Here is an 18179-nt window from a genome sequence, read left to right on the forward strand (position 1 = left end):
CACACGAAAGCTCATACCAAGAACTGACTTAGTTGGTCTTTAAGGTGCTACTGGAAGGACTGATATGCAGTGTTAGGGCATGCTCTCTCTGCTGAAATACAAGAGGCCCTATCGTATTGGCATTCCACTGGCTTCTGTAGAGAAACTTGTGCAGGCAAGCATTTCCCAGAACTTGAGCTTTGTGTTTTGTTTAAATAATATTTTTAATGGGCTTTTTTTCTTATGTATTTTAATGAAGGGTGTTTTTAATGTTTTTTATGGAATTGCTTTATTGCACATATTGCATGTGTGTGTGTTTTTTATAATTGATGTTATACTTGTAAAGTGCTTAGAAACCATTTTGACATGTAAGCAGTGTATAAATTAATAGATGATGATGATGATGATGATGATGACGATATGTGCAACAGCATCTGGTCATGTGGAGAAACACTTAATGTTGTGAACATCCTGTAATAGTGGGGATACCCAGTTTACATTGGCTGCAAGGGTGAGCTTCTTGTTCTGTTTTTCATTGTTGGAAAAGTAAGAAATAGGGTGCCTCATTCAATGTTGTCCTTTCAACTCTTTTAATTATTTCTCCCACACCCCCTTTATATTTTCCAGACCCTCCTCTCTCAATAACCCATTGCAGGAAGAGTTTAGAGTCTCCGTAAGTATCTGTGTGTTGTAAAAAAGCAAGCAAGCAAACAAAAACAACAGAAGAAAATCTATGAAATCATCAGTTAAAAGCAACCATTCCCCTTGAGAGTTACACTTCCCAGAGTTCCCTGGGAAGATGGATTAAATGGTTAAACCACCCTGAGAAATGTAGGAATAGAAGGGTTTCCTAACAACTCTCAGCACCTTTAACAAGCTTCATCTCCCAAGTGGTATTGTGGTGTTTTAAACGTATGACATGAATGTGGCCTTTGCAAAGGAGAAGTAATATTAATAATGATGTCCCACATGTCCCACCCTAACTTCTGCTTATTCATTTTACATCCACTTAAGGAGTTTATGTTATTTAGTGCTCATACATCCTTTTACTCAAACTGTGGTGTTAATCAAACTACAGACCTTGGTCTTCTCTGTGATCCATTATTAAAATTAGGCTCCCCCCCTTTCTATGGCACAGGTTGTCCTCTGGAAAAGTGAGCCCCGAGAGCATCCGGACGCTCCGTCCCCCCTCTGAATCTTCCGATGACCAGGGCCCACCCGGCAAGCGGATGCTTAGCCCCAGCAAGGAGAAGGAGCTCTCCCTTTACAAGAAGACCAAGCGGGCCATCAGCAGCAAGAAGTACAGTGTTTCCAAGGCTGAGGCAGAAGCTGAGGCGACCACCCCCATCGAACTCATCAGCCGCGGGCCAGACGGCCGTTTTGTCATGGATCCTTCAGAGATGGAGCCCTCCCTCAAGACCCGCCGGATAGAGGGCTTCCCCTTTGTGGAGGAGACGGACATGTACCCGGAGTTCCGCCAGTCCGATGAAGAGAACGACGACCCCGTGATGCCTGCCTCTGTGACAGCCCTCAAGTCCCAGCTGACGCCTCTCTCCTCCAGCCAGGAGTCTTACCTTCAGCCACCAGCATACAGCCCAAGGTTTCACCGGGGCCTGGAGGGGACGGGCACCATGGAGAGCCGCCTCCAAGCCACCGGCCAGGCCAGGCCTCCTGCCCCCAGGCCATTCCACCACGGCCCGTATTACGGTTACCTCAGCAGCAGCAGCCCCGGCGAGATGGACCCTCCGCCTTTCTACATGCCGGAGGTCAGCCCCCTCAGCTCTGTCATGTCCTCCCCTCCTCTGCACCCAGAGGGGCCCTTTGGCCATGCCACCATCCCCGAGGAGAATGGAGAGAACGCCTCCAACAGCACGCTGCCCCTGACCCAGACTCCGACGGGGGGCCGGTCCCCCGAGCCATGGGGCAGGGCCGAGTTCCCTTTCAGCGGCCTGGAATCGTCGCCCATCATGTTCCCCCACCAGCTCCACCAGTGCGAAATGGCTGAGAGCCTGCAGCCAAAGGCCAGTCTTCCTAGGGGACCACCACCTTCCTCGCTCCAGGTCCCCACGTCCTACCCTGGCATCCTGGCCCTGGAGGCACCAAAGAGCTGGACTGGCAAGTCGCCAAGCAGAAGCCAACCTTCCATGCCCACCGCCGCCAAATGGCAGGACAAACCTATGCAACCAATGGCGAGTCAAGGGCAGCTAAGACACACCAGTCAAGGCATGGGCATACCTGTGTTGCCTTACCATGGGCCGTCCGAGTCAGTCAGCCACAGCGGCACAAGCACATTTGGCCTGGACACCAGGTGGTACGACCCCCAACCCAGACCTCGGCCCAGCCCCCGGCAAGCCAGGAGGGCTGAGCCCAGTTTACATCAGGTGGTGCTACAACCTTCAAGGCTTTCCCCCCTGACCCAGAGCCCCCTCAGCTCCCGCACCAGCTCCCCAGAGCTGACGGCGCGGGCCAGGCCACGGCCAGGCCTCATCCACCAGGCGGAGATGTCTGAGATCACTCTGCAGCCTCCGGCGGCCGTCAGCTTCTCCCGCAAGTCCACCCCGTCGACAGGATCCCCTGCCCAGAGCAGCCGGGGAGGAAGCCCCAGCTTCCGGCCAGCCATGGCTTTCACTTCTCTGGCCACCGGCTATCCCCCCCCTCAGTGCCCTTCCCTGCCTGTGGAGCCCATAGACGTCTTCGGACAAATCCCCTCTCCGAGGAGGGGAGGGGAGGATATTCTTAGGCCGGAGCCGACACCGACAACCAGTTCGGGGTAAGTGTGTGTGTGTGGACATTGCCAGCTTCCCCTCCCCCCAGCCTCTCTCTCCCTCCCCGCCTCACCTGCTCCCATCCCTTCCCCACAACTTCTTCCCCTGCCACCATCACCTGAATCCATGTCGAGGCACGCTGCAGCAACTTTTTTGGAGATGGCCTCCAAGTGGGATTTCTAGTATTATTTCCCCCTCCCTTCCCCAGTCAAGTTTTGCAGTGTTGGGCCACCCCCTGCCAGTGTCCATTACCCCCTCAGCATGGGCGATTAGATCCATAAGGTCCCTGGCCTTTGGGACTGTTGGGAATTGTGTACTGTTGGTTAGCTCAAGGGCTCTCCCTTTTCCTCCCCCATCACAAGAAATAAAAATATTGAAGCTTTCATTTTTGTTTGGGAGTCACGTGCCGGGATGAAATGAAGAGGGTGTCCAAATGTCTAAAAACTGTAGGTTCAGGTGGTGTTTCTTTTCGCTTTGCAACTGGGTCAGTGAGCCCCAGATATTACCAGTATTTTCCTCTTCTAGTTCCTGGCTGTTTACTTTCCTGGGACATTAAGGCCTTGAGGCCCGCTCTTTGACTTCTTCACATCCTTCTTTTACCCCCCCGAGAGGGTTTGTCATCTTCCATGAACGAAACATGGCCGCACGAGCCGCCTTTTTCCACAACATCTCCAAAAGGGGTGCTGCAGCCCCACCCACAAGACTTGGGCGAGGCGAGAGAAACAAAGACATTAGCCACATGAACAGCTTGTAAGGAGAGGACCAAAAAATTAAAAAAGTCAAAATCTACCCCAAACACACAGAAGTCAAATCAGGAAGCCGCCAGCACCCTCGGATCCTGTCCATGCAAGGGATTGCAGCTGGCCAATTACCTCCAGCAGCTGGTTTTCCAGGTACCAGGGTTGCACCAGGCAAAGCGTCTTCTCTTTCTTTCCGTTTCTTCCTTCTCCTCCCCACACCTCTGTCTTTCACACTAACTGTAGGTGCGCTCTCCTTCCATCCTTTTGTCTTTGTTCAAACAATTTTTTTGTTCTCCATGTAGTGGAGTTTGACTCCCCTTGCCCCCTCTCTTGATCCCGCAGCATTGTGGAAATGAGTGGTGGTACCCCGCCCCCCGCCCCGCCCAAATGGCTTGATGGAAACATGTGTAGATCAATTTGGATCAGGAGGGAGAAGTGACTCAACAGCAAGCAAGGAGCGAAGGGTGGGCTGGTTTGACTGTGCGGTCAGCCTGGTATGTGAACCTAAGCAGTGGTTGTGGTAGGGTCATTGTAGAGCAAAGGTGTGAGACTTGAGTATAGCGTGGGAAGCTGGCTTTTCATCCCCTTGCCAAACATCCTTGCATTCTACCTATACTCTCTGGTACCTGGAAGCACTTAAGTCTTTGGAGACCATTTAGCCAGGTTATTGGTTGCTTCTTCAGGAGATTCGACCCAAGGGATAGGAGACATGTCTTTGCGCTAAACAGCTGAAGGGCACTGTAAATGACTAGCAAAATGAAAGCAACCTCTGCTACTTTAAACCTATGCTTGTATAGACAATCTGAAACCTAATGGATCCAAGACTTCCACTCAAAGACCACATATGGGAACATATTAGGACACTCTAGAGCAGTGTTCTTGAATATTGGGCTCCCATATATTGTTGATCTACAACTCCCATCATCCCCAACAATTGGGTTAGTTGGCTGGGGATGATGGGAGTTGTAGTCCAACAACTTCTGGGGATCCAAGGTTGAAGAACACTACTCTAGAGGACATGTCCACACTACAAACTTCACACCATTCTAACTGCCATGACTCCCCCCCGTAGAATCATGAGAATTGTAGTGGTTTTTCTGCTGAAAACACTTCCTGTTAAGAGATCCCTAACCCACCTTTACCCTCTCACAAGTGTGTCAAATTTAATTTTAATGTGTCAAATTGCTCCCCATTAATGGTACCCCCAAACCATTCACTGTCCTACTTGATGTTGAGGCTGGCCCTACCCTCCTCATGCAACTGCAGTTCCCAGGCTTCCCTGGAAGGAGGAAATGAATGTTGAGCTGGCTTCAGGTCTGCAGCCTGAAGCTTTCTGCAGGTCTGCAGCTTTCTCTGTGTTAGCGCCCTGTTGTCTGTGCTTTGAAGCCATGCCTTCTATACACTTTCGCCATCCTTTCTTTCGTTTCCATTTCTTTCCCCCCTTTGTTTTTCCAGCATTGTTTGTTTGCTTCTTTTGTGTTTCAGTTTCTTTCCCCCTCACTTTTCCTTTTGGATTTATTTTATTATTATTTTTTCCTCCTCCGTTTGACTTGCTGATGTCTTGTGGAGCTTGGCTCCTTGCGGGTGTTGATAACTGCTTTGTTTTTGATTAATCTCAGCTATCTGGGCAGTGTTGTCGAGACAAGCCACTCCTCAGCTCAATAGGTAAGGGCGATCAATGTCTGGAAGGATGGTGCTGTGGGGCGTGGTTGGGGAGAGGGGCATGGGAGGGGATTCCAAAGGAGGGGGGCTCTTTTCAATAATATATATCTATATATCTATACATTTCCTTTAAAGGGGAATAAGGTATTGCAAAATCCAGGACAAACCTTTGCACACTTAGTCTCTGTGGCTTTTGGGTTTCCCCATTCTCTTGTACATCTCCCTCTCTCTATAAGCACAGACTCTATATCAGCCAAACTTTTTTGGGCCACTGACCCCTTGATTCCATAAACTCTACCCCAGTGTCCCCTACTCTATAAAAAGTATTACTCAGAATAATAGTTTGCCTTAGTAACAGTAAATTGAACATGTATCCAAAATCCAATTTAGTTTAATTCAACAAAACTAATTAACTTGACCCAGTGATACCAGCTTTTCAAAGTTACAAAGTCATTTACACCTCCAACACCTCCCCCCTGCTGCCCCCTTGCTCCTCAAGAGTGTGCCCCATCACCAAGAAGGACCACAATAAATGGATATCAAGTGGAGCAATGTGATTGAATCAGTGAGCTCAGATTCTAGCCTAACACTTTTAACCGCCACACCAGTCAGAAGTTCCAAACCCCGTTTTTCAGAGACCCTCCCATATAGCTTGCTGTGTATGAGATTATATTACCCATCTCTTCCCCATACTTAATGAGCAGGCTGGACTTACCATTACCTTACCAGAGTGAGGCAGCCACCTCAGACAGCTGATTTGGGTGTCATGAAAGGGCAGCAAACTGCTAAGTTATAGGTAACTCCCCATTTATGCATGCTATATTTACATGTGACGGTGCACATGCAACATGCCACAAACCCAGAAGTGGAACCTGGAAATGTGAAGCACCCTGGAGAGTCTTCCTGGCTCACCAGCAGACCCTCTTTGGGCTCTGGGGAGGATCTCCTTGTGAGCCAGGAGGATTCTCCAGGGTGCTCCATTTACACACAGGGAAGCCTGGAACAAAACCACTGCATAAATTGGGAGATGCCTGTATTTAATTTACAATTATTTTTAGTGATAGGGACAGGGAGCAGGGCTTTGGGATGTTCTGTTTCAGGTGCCAAAATTACTGTCATGGCCTTGAGAGCTGTGCACCTTGACTGTCAGGAGCAGGAGGAGCCTTTTGCAAGACCATACCCTCCAATTTTTTTCAGATGAAAATAAAGACATCCCCTGTAACATTTCTCCGATGAAAATAGGAACGTCCTATTCTATCCCCTCCATTTCTCTGATGAACATAGGAACATCTTATTCCGTCCCCTTCAACATTTCTCCAATGAAAATAGGGATGTCCTAAGGAAAAGTGGGACATTCCAGGATCAAATCAGAAACCAGGATGGCTTCTGTAAATCTGGGACTTTCCCTGGAAAATAGAGGCACTTGGAGGGTCTGCAAGACCCTCTGATAGAATCTCAAACCGCCAGCCTTGGGTGGCAACATGCCAAATACTGGATGAAAACTTTGTTCTCACCATTCTTCTTAGCAAAATAGCAAAAGCAGGGGCTTTGACAGAACCCCTAGTAGTCTGCTGTAAAGGCCTGGTTGGCTTTGCTTGCCCAAAAAATGGCCACAAATTGTGCGGGCACTGATTTATGTCCTGCAACATTGATCTACTAGGAGTCTCTCCTTAAACGAGAGAGGCTGGGCATTTCTGCCCTGTGTGAAAACCAGCAGATGATAAGCGACTGCATACTCTGTTGTTATTTAAAAAGAGACTCCATAAAGAAAAGAGGCAAGTGATAGCTTTATGATTTGGGGTTGTAAAGTTGTCAGTGGGTGAAGCGTTGCTGGGCACTTTATGACCAGGTCAGTATACAATCTTCCCCACCCGCAAACACACACACACACAACCCCACTGTTTTATGGAGCCATAAAAACTGGTTTATGAGATTTGTGCAGACACCTTAGATCAGCTCACTTCCATGGCGGGGAGGCAGACAAATTTGGACAGGCATCTGGAGCATTGCCGTCAGTGTCTCTGGATGACTCTCTCTTCTGCAACATAAAAAACCCAGTGCCATCTTCTGAGGACTGGGGAATGGATTTCAATACAAGGTCATGCCAGGGGAACTGCAGGCCAAGTTACACTTAAGATCCTGGGTGATTTATTCTAGGCCTCCCCAATGGAAGGCCCATTAATACCCAGTGGCAGATTGGATGGGACTACTATACCAGGCTCCTTAGTCCACCCCCTACTGCAGTCTTTTGCAGCTTGGCACCCTCCAAATGTTTTGGGACTCCCATCAACCCCAGCCAATGGGGAGGGATGATGGTAGGTGTAGCCTCAACAGCAGTATCTGGAGGGCCACAGGCTCCCCATGTCTTGCCTTGGTAGATCACATGACCAAAAGATAGGAAGCCACTTTGAATCAGGTTGGACCATTTGTCCCTCTAGCCCAGATTATCCTTTCTGACAAGCAGCAGCTTTCCAGGATCTTGGGAGGAGAGTCTTTATCATCACCTGCTACCTGAACTGTTTAACTGAGCCAGGGACCTTCTGCATTCAAAGCAAGGACTGTGCCACTGATCCATGGCCTGGTTTGGTTTGCGTTGTCATCACCCTCTTTTCAATTTTTAATCTGGGCTGCATGTACAACACACACACTCAACATTCTGCACATTTGACAATTCAAATTTTGCATCAATGAAAGCTGGATAAGATACCCTCACCAAATATTTGCAAAGTTTGCGTGATGCTCTTATTTAATATAATTTATTTTGTTTTTGCTAGTTGTGGAGTGCCGGCTGCTAAAATCCTAGCTCTTAACTGTTGCACACACCCTGTTTGGCTTCTGGGATCTCAGCAGGCATTGCCCACACATTTTCAAAAATATATTTGTGTTCGTATGGGCTAGAAACTTGGCTTTTCATGAGGTTGAAAGCATTGGTTGTCGGGTGGGGGTGAAGCACTGGTTCTCAGGAAGCTGAATTGTGGGTGTGCAGTACTGCACCCTGCAGTCCTTTAGGATATAAAAAGCTATGTGTGTGCTCTCAGTTCACTGTGAATGTCTGTTAACCAAGGACAGGTCTCGTTGTCCCCTCACAGTTAATCTCATCACTGTAATGGGAAACCCAAAAACCACAAGGCCAAGCTGGTGTCCTGCGTGCTCTTCCCTTAAGTGGGGCAGGGCCTCATGCTCATAGCCCTAGATGTGAGCCTAGGTGGGGGTTGGCCAGGACTTGCATATGCCCTGACAGTTGTCACTCTGGTGTACATCTTTTGGAGTTTGAGGACTCTTGTCTGTCTGTCTTTTTTGGAAGAGAAGAGTTTTCCCCTTTAAAGGCTGTCCATGTGCCAGTTCTTTGCATGCATTTCACACTCGCTCTGGCTTGGAGAAGTTGTAAGTCCTCTTTGTCTGATTGCTTTTTCTCTCTTATTTCATTATGATTTCTACCTTACATTTTGCTTTCTCTCCCTTTTCTCACTCCATTGTTACTACTTTTTCCTCCTCTTTCCTTCCCCTCCTTCTCCTGCCTTCTCCCCCCCTCCCACCTCTCTCTCCTCATCTCCCAACCTCCGCCTCCTCTCCCTTGTTCCTTTCCCTTCTCCATCCCTCTCCTGTCAGCATGGTGAAAATCCGTTGTGTAGACAATTTGTGCTGTCCCCCGCAAACCTGGTGAAGGGATGCCTTTATCTGGTGTGTGCCCTGCTCTTTTATCAGCTTCCTCCTTACCTCATTGCACTGCTGCTACTGCTGCTGCTGGTGGTGGTGGAGCCTGGCACCGCAGTAGGAAAATGCTTGGGGGGCAGGATGGGAGCATCTTTCATTGACTCAGCTTGCAAATGGGTATGCAGCAGTATCACTCAAGTGTAGGTCCTTCTTGGAGTTTTGAGGTGGCTGGCAATCCCTTAAAATGGAGAAGAAGGGGTCTCTGTGCTTAAAAGCTTCAAAATCCTAGAGGCTGTAATCCAGCGTTTTGGGGATAGACTCTATTTATTGAGGTAATGCTGTGCTCATTGTACCTTTCCAGCTCGGTGTCTTATTCCAGTGCCAAAGGTTGCCACTTCACCCTTACATTTCTTCCTCTACTCTTCCAACCTTCAGCTGGGAAGGAAGATCCAGAGAAATAATAGCTCCCAATTTCTGCCATTGCTGACTAGTAGAACTGCTCATTTTAGTTGTCCTTTACTGTTGGCATTCAAGAAGAATACTGTGCCAAATAGGCAAACCATGTATCTCTTCCAGGTGTTTTTTCTCCTCTTGTCTTTGGACACTCTGGAAGGAAGCCATATTAATCTTTTCTTGCTTTAGCCTAGTTTTCACCTACGCTCAATTAACATGAACTGGACATTTCAGGAAAAACTTATCCATTTGAGCCCTAATTATAGAGTCTGGGTAAGAATTTGAAATGTGGCTAACACAGCATGCCATCACCTGGTACCATGTTTAGTTTAGTTTTTGTAAAAAGACAGATCAATGGGCCATAACATTAGTGTTTAATAGGAAAGAGTGGGGTGATACTCAACTAGGTTTACTCAGGGAAAACTCACTGAAGTGAATGAACCTAGTTTAGTAATATTTATTCATTTCAATGGGTGTGCTCTGAGTAAAACTTACTTAAATACTATGTTGTTATTGTTATAATTATTATTAAATAATGATGTTTATATACTGCTCTTCATCCAAAGATCACTGGTTGGTTTGCAACATAAAAACACATAATAACAAAATAATAATAATCGCTTGGCCCACAAACACATTTAAAAGGTCATAGATTGTAAGGATGCAACAAATATCCATGATACGTTAAAAAAATAGCTGGAATGCCAACCTTTGAAGCCTTATGTGCTATTGAATAGTGGCCTTCCTTCCTTTGCCATCTAACATTAACTTGTGGAAAAACTGAGCTGAGTTTCTGCTATCTCAATTAAAGTAAATATCCTGCACTCATAGTTGCAGATAAATACCCAAAATACAGCAACAGATTTCTGAACAGGCACCCCAGATTTGTGTAATAAAAAGGTGGGGTGGGCAAGGGGATTGATAACAGTTCACAAGTAGGCCAGTTGCACTGAATAGTGTCCAATATGGTGATTTTTTATGATATAGTATTATATAAATACTTTTATTAAAAAAAAATAGCTCAACATAATTTATTTGTTGCATTTGTATCCCACTTTTTTCCTCCATGGAAATAAAGGTGGCGTATGTGGTTCTTGTCCTCCTCATTTAATGCCCACAAAAACCCAGTGAGGTAGGTTAGGCTGAGAGGCAGTGACTGTCCTAGGGTCACCCAAGGAGCTTCATGACCAGGTGGGAATTTGAACCTGGTTTCCCAGGACCTTGTCCAGCACTTTAACCACTACACTACACTGGCTCTCCAGTGCTTTAATAGGGAATTGTGCTCAACAATAGCCCAGCACTCAATGCAGATGTAAGCATGGCAGCTATTGGAATGGGCAAGAGTGGTGAGCCATAGGCTAGCATGATGTGCAATAGCACACCAGCCAGCTAATTCTGCACTAGGTGGTATCCAAACTAGTGTGTGCCATTACAAGTTGGAAAATCCTGCCATTGCAAAAAAAAGTCTATCCATTTTTGCACATTTGTCCTGAACATGCAGCCTGTCTTTTCACCAAAATAATTGGAGAGGTTTCATAGTCTTTAATGCTTAGAATGCTTATTTTTATGCAATTAGTATAGCTTATATATATATATATATATATATATATATATGCAGGTTTTGGTGTCCTCGGGTGTCTTCCCGTGTAAAAGTTGGGGTGTCTAGGCGACGTTTCGACGAGGTCTCACTCGTCATCTTCAGGCTGGTGCTTTCGGCTTCTTGTTACTGGAACAAGTAACTCTGTACTCTGTTCCAGTAACAAGAAGCCGAAAGCACCAGCCTGAAGATGACGAGTGAGACCTCGTCGAAACGTCGCCTAGACACCCCAACTTTTACACGGGAAGACACCCGAGGACACCAAAACCTGCATTCCTGTACCCGTGAAAATCTACGAAAGCAAATATATATATATATATTGTTACTGGAACAGAGTACAGAGTTACTGTTCCAGTAACAAGAAGCCGAAAGCACCAGCCTGAAGATGACGAGTGAGACCTCGTCGAAACGTCGCCTAGACACCCCAACTTTTACACGGGAAGACACCCGAGGACACCAAAACCTGCATATATATATATATATATATATATATATAGAGCCATATTCTTATATATTTTAGTTTTATTTTGCCCCCCCCCCCAAAAAAAGAATAGTCCATGCACACATTTCCTGAGTGTAGGCTGGGGAAATGTAGATCAGTAGAAAAGATGTACTGCAAATCGCAAAGATGGCACAAAAATGTTCAAGGTGACTTGTTTTGCTCCCCATCTTATCTTACCTAGTCCTTGTACGAGGGAGATGTCTGATATCAACTATTGCTTGGTGTTGAATATATGTCACACACACACAAAGAGAGAGAGAATTTTAATCTTTGAAACCTTATTATGAACATGCTTCTGTTAGCAGCCCAGTATGCCTCATAATCTAACATTAACAAGGGAAAAAACATAATCTGTTTCCTGAGCTGGGCTAATGCAGTTTTCTGGATTAGTAGTTTACAAGGAAGAAGAAAAAGAAACTTCATCACTTTAAGCTTGATTCCAAATGTTCTGCAGGAACAGGGAAATGGAAACTTGGGCTGGAGCTCCTTTCTGCTGCCGTCTTCTGCGCCATTGACTGGATCTTGACAAATGTCCCACCGCCACCTTCCATCGTCTCTTAAAAAACTTCAAATGGGAGTGACTAATTTCTCTCTTTCTGCCATACTTTTCATACTTCTGCTGTTCGTGTCCCAGCTTGTTAATAACATTTTAAATTTTGCTGAAAATTGTGTGTTGGCGTAATTGTCCCAAATGGTAGTACACTCAGGTTGGATATTCAAGACACATGTTAAAGGAAGCCTCTCAGGGTGTTTTTTAACAGACATTGTTATTTTGCTTCCTCTCCATCTGCTTCTTTTGTTGCATCTCAAGTTTGAACATGGGAGTCAGGCTGTTATGGGAGGCAGTGAAGAACCTGGGATGCCATTGAAAAAAAATGCATCTTTGAAAAAGCTGAAGTCAAGGAGCTGGAAAGATGTCCTACGTTCCTTTTGTTGCTGCTGTTATCTACCTATTTAAAGCTGGCCTTCCTGAAAGAACTCCTGTTTGCAACCATCTCTGTTCCCTGGATCATTTTAAAAACAGTGAAAACACAAGAGACGCTTTGTTTGCAGTGCAGCAGAAAAGAATATGGAAGGAGATGAGAATCTGAATAACATTTCAAGAACCCAAGAGAAACAGTGAAGATAACATGTTGCTTCTATCTGTTCTACATCAATATTTATTCAGACTTCCTTCTTATCTCCATACCAGAAGTATTAGGTTCAATAAATATCTGCTCGTACTCTGTAATTCTGTATTTCGTCACTTTTTTTAACCAAAAGGGAAGAAGAAAGAAAGCCAGATAACATTTTTCCATCACTAGATTTACCTGGGTTTTGATGGGTTGCTGCATTCCAAACAGTTAGCCTTGGGTATTTTGTTTCTCTCACAAAACTCTTCATTCCTAGTGCTCAGATTAGATAACAGTAGATAGGGTCCTGACCCCCTTAGCTGCTGTTTTGAGAAATTGAGGTGGGCGGATTATATGGCTAAAACAGGGCTGGGCCTTATGGAATTTATTACAGTCAGCCAGTCTTCTCATCATTCAAGCACTGATCTGGCACAATATTTGCTACTGAGGGCTGAAGCACAGAGCCCAGGACTTTACTAGAGCAGCATGAAACTAGGCAATGGGTTTTGAGAACTGCGCAAGGCAACTTTTGCTAGGCTGGTGCACTACATAGGTTTTAGAATACAGTTATGCTGACTGAGGCTGATGGCAGTTGTACTCCAAAGCATCTAAAAGGGCACCAGGTTGGTGAAGGCTGGCATAAGGTCTGGCCCACAGAGTTTGTATTTGTGTGTTTATATAATACATCTGCTTTGGAACATCCTCCCCTAAATCACATGATTCTGAAGGAGAAGAAGCAGGATGATACAGCAAGAATGCGTGGGGGGGGGGGGAGAGTAATAAGAAACAGAAGTAGAAAAATCAACAAAGAAATGACAATATGATACCATGTTACACTACTGTGAACTAAGTGTAGCTCATTATATTTGCAACCAAATCTATCTATGTCTAGTCTAGTCACTCATTTATTATTTATTGCATTTATATCCTCCTTCCCCCCCCCAAGGAGCTTAAGGTGATGAACACGGTTCTCCCCTTCATAATTCAATCCCCTCAACAACACTGTGAGACTGAGAGGCAGTGACTGGTTTCCAAGATCACCTAGTGTGCTTCATGATGTTTTGAACCCTGATCTCCCAGATCTTCATCCAACACTCTAACCACTACAACCACACTGGCTGTCTAGTCCAGCATTCTCTCCCACAGTGGCTAATCAGATGTCTATGAGAAGCCCTGTGATGTGGCCTGCCCCCAGCAAAGGAGAGACTCACCCCCTCTGTGGGTGCCAGAGAAGATTTCTGCAGTTCTATGCACAAGGAAGGGGACACTGACAAGAGAAGCAACTCTTTGTGAAGGTTGTCATGGCCCTGGACTTTGACGGGTGTCTCCAAACTAAAGAGAACTTTGGAAGATTTTGCCACAGTTGCTGCCTCCACAGTGCATTCCTTTTTGTTTCTGACCCCCAAACAGTCAAAACCTGTTTAGCTCCACCTACTTGGTCTAATGGACCAATTACTAAGACATTGCAAATGACAGGACAATTAGGGCACATTGGCAATGTTATGGGTACAGTGGTTCAGCTGAGGGCAGAGAGACGTAATCTCTTTCAGTCCTTCACCTGATCCTTTAGGGCAGCGGTTCTCAACCTGTGGGTCCCCAGATGTTGTTGGACTACAACTCCCATTTTCCCTGAGCTCTGGCCTTGCTAGCTAGGGGTGATGGGAGTTGTAGTCCTACAACATCTGGGGACCCACAGGTTGAGAAAGACTGCTTTAGGGTAGGAGTGGGGTGATGGGACAAGCATTTGAGCTAGAGCAAACCTGCCCTGTGGCAATCCAGAACTTGTGTTGGATGCCTGGCCATCTGTCTTGAAATAAAGAGAGAAGGCCTTTCAGCTCGCTTCAAACTCAGTCTATCCAGAGAGAAATTCAGGAGTGGGAAACTAGATCCCTCTAGAACAAGGTGTAGTCAGCCTCCTGAAGAACATTCTAGAGATGGTATACCATTAAAGAGAAGGCCCTTATCTAAGAAACAATAGATTTAGCCCTGCAGATGCTGTTGGTCTCCAACTTCCATCATCCCTGATGGCCATGCTGGCTGGGGTTGTTGGGACTTGGGGTCCAACACAGGGCATGTGGAAGAAGCCCCATATTAAGTTCTACAGATTTTGATGGAGCAAGTATGCTTTGAGTTGTAGCTGTAGCTCCAGCCAACCCAACAACATGACATTGCCTATGGCAAAATCCATCAGCTGGAGCTGTGGTTGTCCAAAATCAGTTTGAAGTGTGACAGTGTAATGGTCTAGATACGTCCTTTGAGAAAGTCATTGGTAGTCTAGGAGTTCTCCCACTTTCTCTTGTACCTTTCAAGACAGTTTGCAATGTTCCTCTCCCTTGGACTTGTGTGCTGTATGCTTGTGTGGTGAATATGCAGAAATGATATCTCATTAGGACAAAACTGGGATGAATGCAAATGTATATTGGAAATAAAGTTCAGAATTTTATGACCTTCTCTCATTGCATCTGCCACCCGACACCCCATGATTCTTTCATGTCCTTCACCTTTTTGTGCTGTGGAGTTGGGATGCATCCTTTTTCTACTAAATTTTGGTAATCTGCCTCACCACTGTGGACACCTGTTATATGCCTTTTTTCTTTTCTTTTGCATTTCCTCCCCTCTTAATTCCAAAAAGTGCCTTATTGGACATTAGAATTGACACTTTTTTTTTTTTTTAAAGATTGCAGATCATTTTAATTCAAGAGCCTTGGTGCTAGTTTTATTTCAATTTTTTTCCAGCATGGTTCATTTCTAGAGATCCAACCATTTGTAGGAGTTTGCTTCCATTCACAGGAATGGCCAAGGGGTCGGAGTCCTGATGTCTTTTTTCTATAACCTTTGCCTGGTTCGACCTGAGCAGCATTTGTTGTGGGAGTAGCAAAAAAAATTAATATCAAACAATTCCCAAGGAAAGAGCTGGTAGGGTTGGTTGGGGAATGCCAGGGGTGTCTGGCAGTGTGGGGTGATAACACTAATATATTCATGAAGAGGTGAGGGAAAAAAGGTTTCCCCTCCAGCACCAGTGTGGTGGTGTGGACCCTTATTTTACCTTCCTAGGACCCTCCTCATATTCCCCCCTCCTTTTCCACGGCAGACCTGACAGAGGTTGAATGCTCTCTTCCCAACAGAGAGACCTCCCTTGAGACAGAATACGGCAGGGGGCCACTGATGGCGCTTGTCTGTTTTGTCTTTCTAGAAAACGTCCATCTCCAACCCGGAACGCTGCTGCACCTGAGAGGCTCGAAGCTCTGAAATACCAGCGGATAAAGAAGCCCAAAAAGTCATCCAAGGGCTCCTCGAAATCCAAAAAACAAATCAGTGAGTGCGAGGAACACGAGACTCCCGGCTAATCGTCCCACCCCCCGCCCTGCCTGCCCCTTGCCACTTTGGGCCTGGCACAATACTCATTGAAGTCAATGACTTGTAATGAGAATTGATTCCGTCTCTGGGCCTAGAGAAAGTGTGCTACTCTGTCCTGTTTTTCACCTGTTCATGGGATCTTCAGAAGTGAAAGGTTCCACCACCCACCCACCCCACTGATATTTGCCTTCATCCCTTAAGCCAAAAGGTAGTTTGTAGCCCTTTTCACCTCCAGTTTGTATAGACCCTGAGCTGGTGTTCCCTACAGTTTTCCGGTGGATTTCTCTTTAAACTCAGCTCCTGTGTCTCATTTCCTTTTTCCTCCTACCCCAGTTCCTCAATAAACTCTCCTAACTCCTCCTCCTCCTCCTATTCTGCCCTCCTCTTGGTTACATCTTTATTTAAACAAAACCCTGCCTCGTTCCCAAGGATCATCCATCCTCTCAGCAATCCCATGAACATCTCACACCCTCTCTGCATAAAGCAAACCTTCCCACCCCAAAGCATTGCTTTTCTTTCCCCTGTTCTCCTACAATCACGCAACTTTTCATGTGCTAAAATAATACCTCTCTGCCTTGGTTATATTTTAAGTTGTGTACTGAAATTCTTTTTCCTCCTTCTTTTTGTTGTTGGCTTAAAAAGAACAAAGAATGAAACAAAACTGCTGATTGCCTGTGCATCCCTCCATGATGCCTGTGCAAAATGCCTAACCACCCTCTTCCTCTGCCCTTGTCACCTTCCTCCTCAGATGGTTCTGCCTCCCAGGTTCAGCAACACCCTAACTCTCAGGTACTGTGGCCTGACGAAGCTGTCTGTCTCCGGAAGAAGAAGAGACATCCTCGCCAGGACCCCTTTGCCCGCCTCTCAGCACTGAAGGATGACCTCTGCCACCGGCAGGTTCCTGAGGACCAGACAGCCATTCTCAACAGTGTGGACCATGATGATTCCAGTGGGCATGCAACCTTACTTTAGAGTAGCACCAGCCAGAGAAGGGACAAGGGGGAAGCTGGGTGTGTATGTGTGGAGGGGTGGGGCAGGATAAGGGTGCAAATATCTTGTGATCAGGCAGAATCCACAGAGAAACAATGGGGAGAGAAGAAGCTGAAGCACAGGTGTGTGTGCACGCGTGTGTGTTTGTGGCTCATCCATACTGGAGGGTGTGGGCTTCAGTCTTGTTTTTGGCTACCAGCATGGGGGGTGGGAAGTGCCTAACAAAGCAATTAATAACTTACATATGGTGCGCAATACCCTTGTGTGGTATTTGATAGGAGTAAACCCAACATGAAGTCTTTGACCATTGCAGGATGGGGGGACCGTTTGCATCTCCCTGTAGCATTTTCAGTTGCAATGCAATCCGTTAGGATAGGCAATATCTGAAATGAGAGAGGAAGGGAGGTGGGCGGGCATGGGAGAAACATCCCTGCTTAAGCAAATCAGCTTTGTTTGGATCTCCTGCAGAGGATCAGGCAAAGGAAGAGCTCAGTGCATGGAGTTCTGTAGGAGAGGGAAATGGAGCTTCAAAGTGACCACCCTTTGTAAAAATATTCATCATAATAATCTGGTGAGCCTCAAAACCTTCTCTGTGCTGTGGCTTCCGTCTTATGTGTCCTGGAAGGAGGATGAGATTTTACAACTTGGTTTCCAAAATTATATATATACAGTGGGGGTTGTTTTTCTAAAAGAAAAAAAAAGTATAGATACAGGATACAATGTATATTTATACAGTGTGTGTTTCAATTTAGGTAGAAAACACTGGGGGGGGAGAGAACAAGCTTTCCTAATTTAGGGAGTGGGTTGGGAGTGATATAAGAATTACCACAGGAGTATCATGGGTTGCAGTTAAGAAACCAAGATTTCAAGCTGAGGTTTATGACCCGATGGATTTTATTAATGTGGTGCAAAAATTGTAATGGAAAAATTACCAGCACACAAACACACACACACAAACACGCAAAATCTGCTTGTTTCAACTGTCACACCTTTTTGATGTCTGAATATTCTGAGTGAAAGTACAAATTACAGTTTACTTTCTTATCTGTCAAATGAAGACCTAGAATTAGAGTATGTATTGTGTTTTGCACAGTTGAATCAATGTACACGAGAACCTTCTTAATTTCCACTAAAAAGGCTGGAAGGTACCTATTTTTTCCCCAGACGAGAAAAGAAGGTGGCAGCTTGTTGAAAAATTCTGGTATTTGCATTCATCTCCCTGATCATAGATTGTTGCAAATGGTAGGTTTAGAATGGCTAATTTAAAAGTGCAAATCCTGATAATGCTAGTATCTGTTCAGTAGTATACTATGAAGAAAAAGAGTCTTCGTACAGCAAAACCTTACTATATCAGTGCCTCCATTCACA

The 18179-nt window shown here is 45.7% G+C and overlaps 1 protein-coding gene across 6 annotated transcripts in view; it reads left to right on the forward strand.

Annotated features, from left to right (window-relative positions):
* Positions 1-17861, forward strand: part of IGSF9B (immunoglobulin superfamily member 9B) — a 117962-nt gene extending 100101 nt beyond the window's left edge. For 2 of the 6 annotated variants that reach the window (XM_083714312.1, XM_083714313.1), the window contains exons 17-20: positions 607-652; positions 1118-2749; positions 15658-15779; positions 16570-17861. In XM_083714312.1, coding sequence (XP_083570438.1) covers positions 607-652; positions 1118-2749; positions 15658-15779; positions 16570-16793 — 2024 coding nt within the window. In that variant the 3' untranslated portion in view covers positions 16794-17861. Of the gene's footprint in view, positions 1-606; positions 653-1117; positions 2750-3269; positions 3638-5103; positions 5150-15657; positions 15780-16569 lie in introns of those variants that run through there. The other 4 variants (XR_014558319.1, XM_083714315.1, XM_083714314.1 and 1 more) reach the window with 4 other exon arrangements.
* Positions 17862-18179: the final 318 nt, after the last annotated feature.

The sequence above is a fragment of the Podarcis gaigeae genome (genome assembly GCF_964106915.1).
Source record: "Podarcis gaigeae genome assembly, chromosome: 15".
Taxonomy (NCBI): Eukaryota; Metazoa; Chordata; class Lepidosauria; order Squamata; family Lacertidae; genus Podarcis; species Podarcis gaigeae.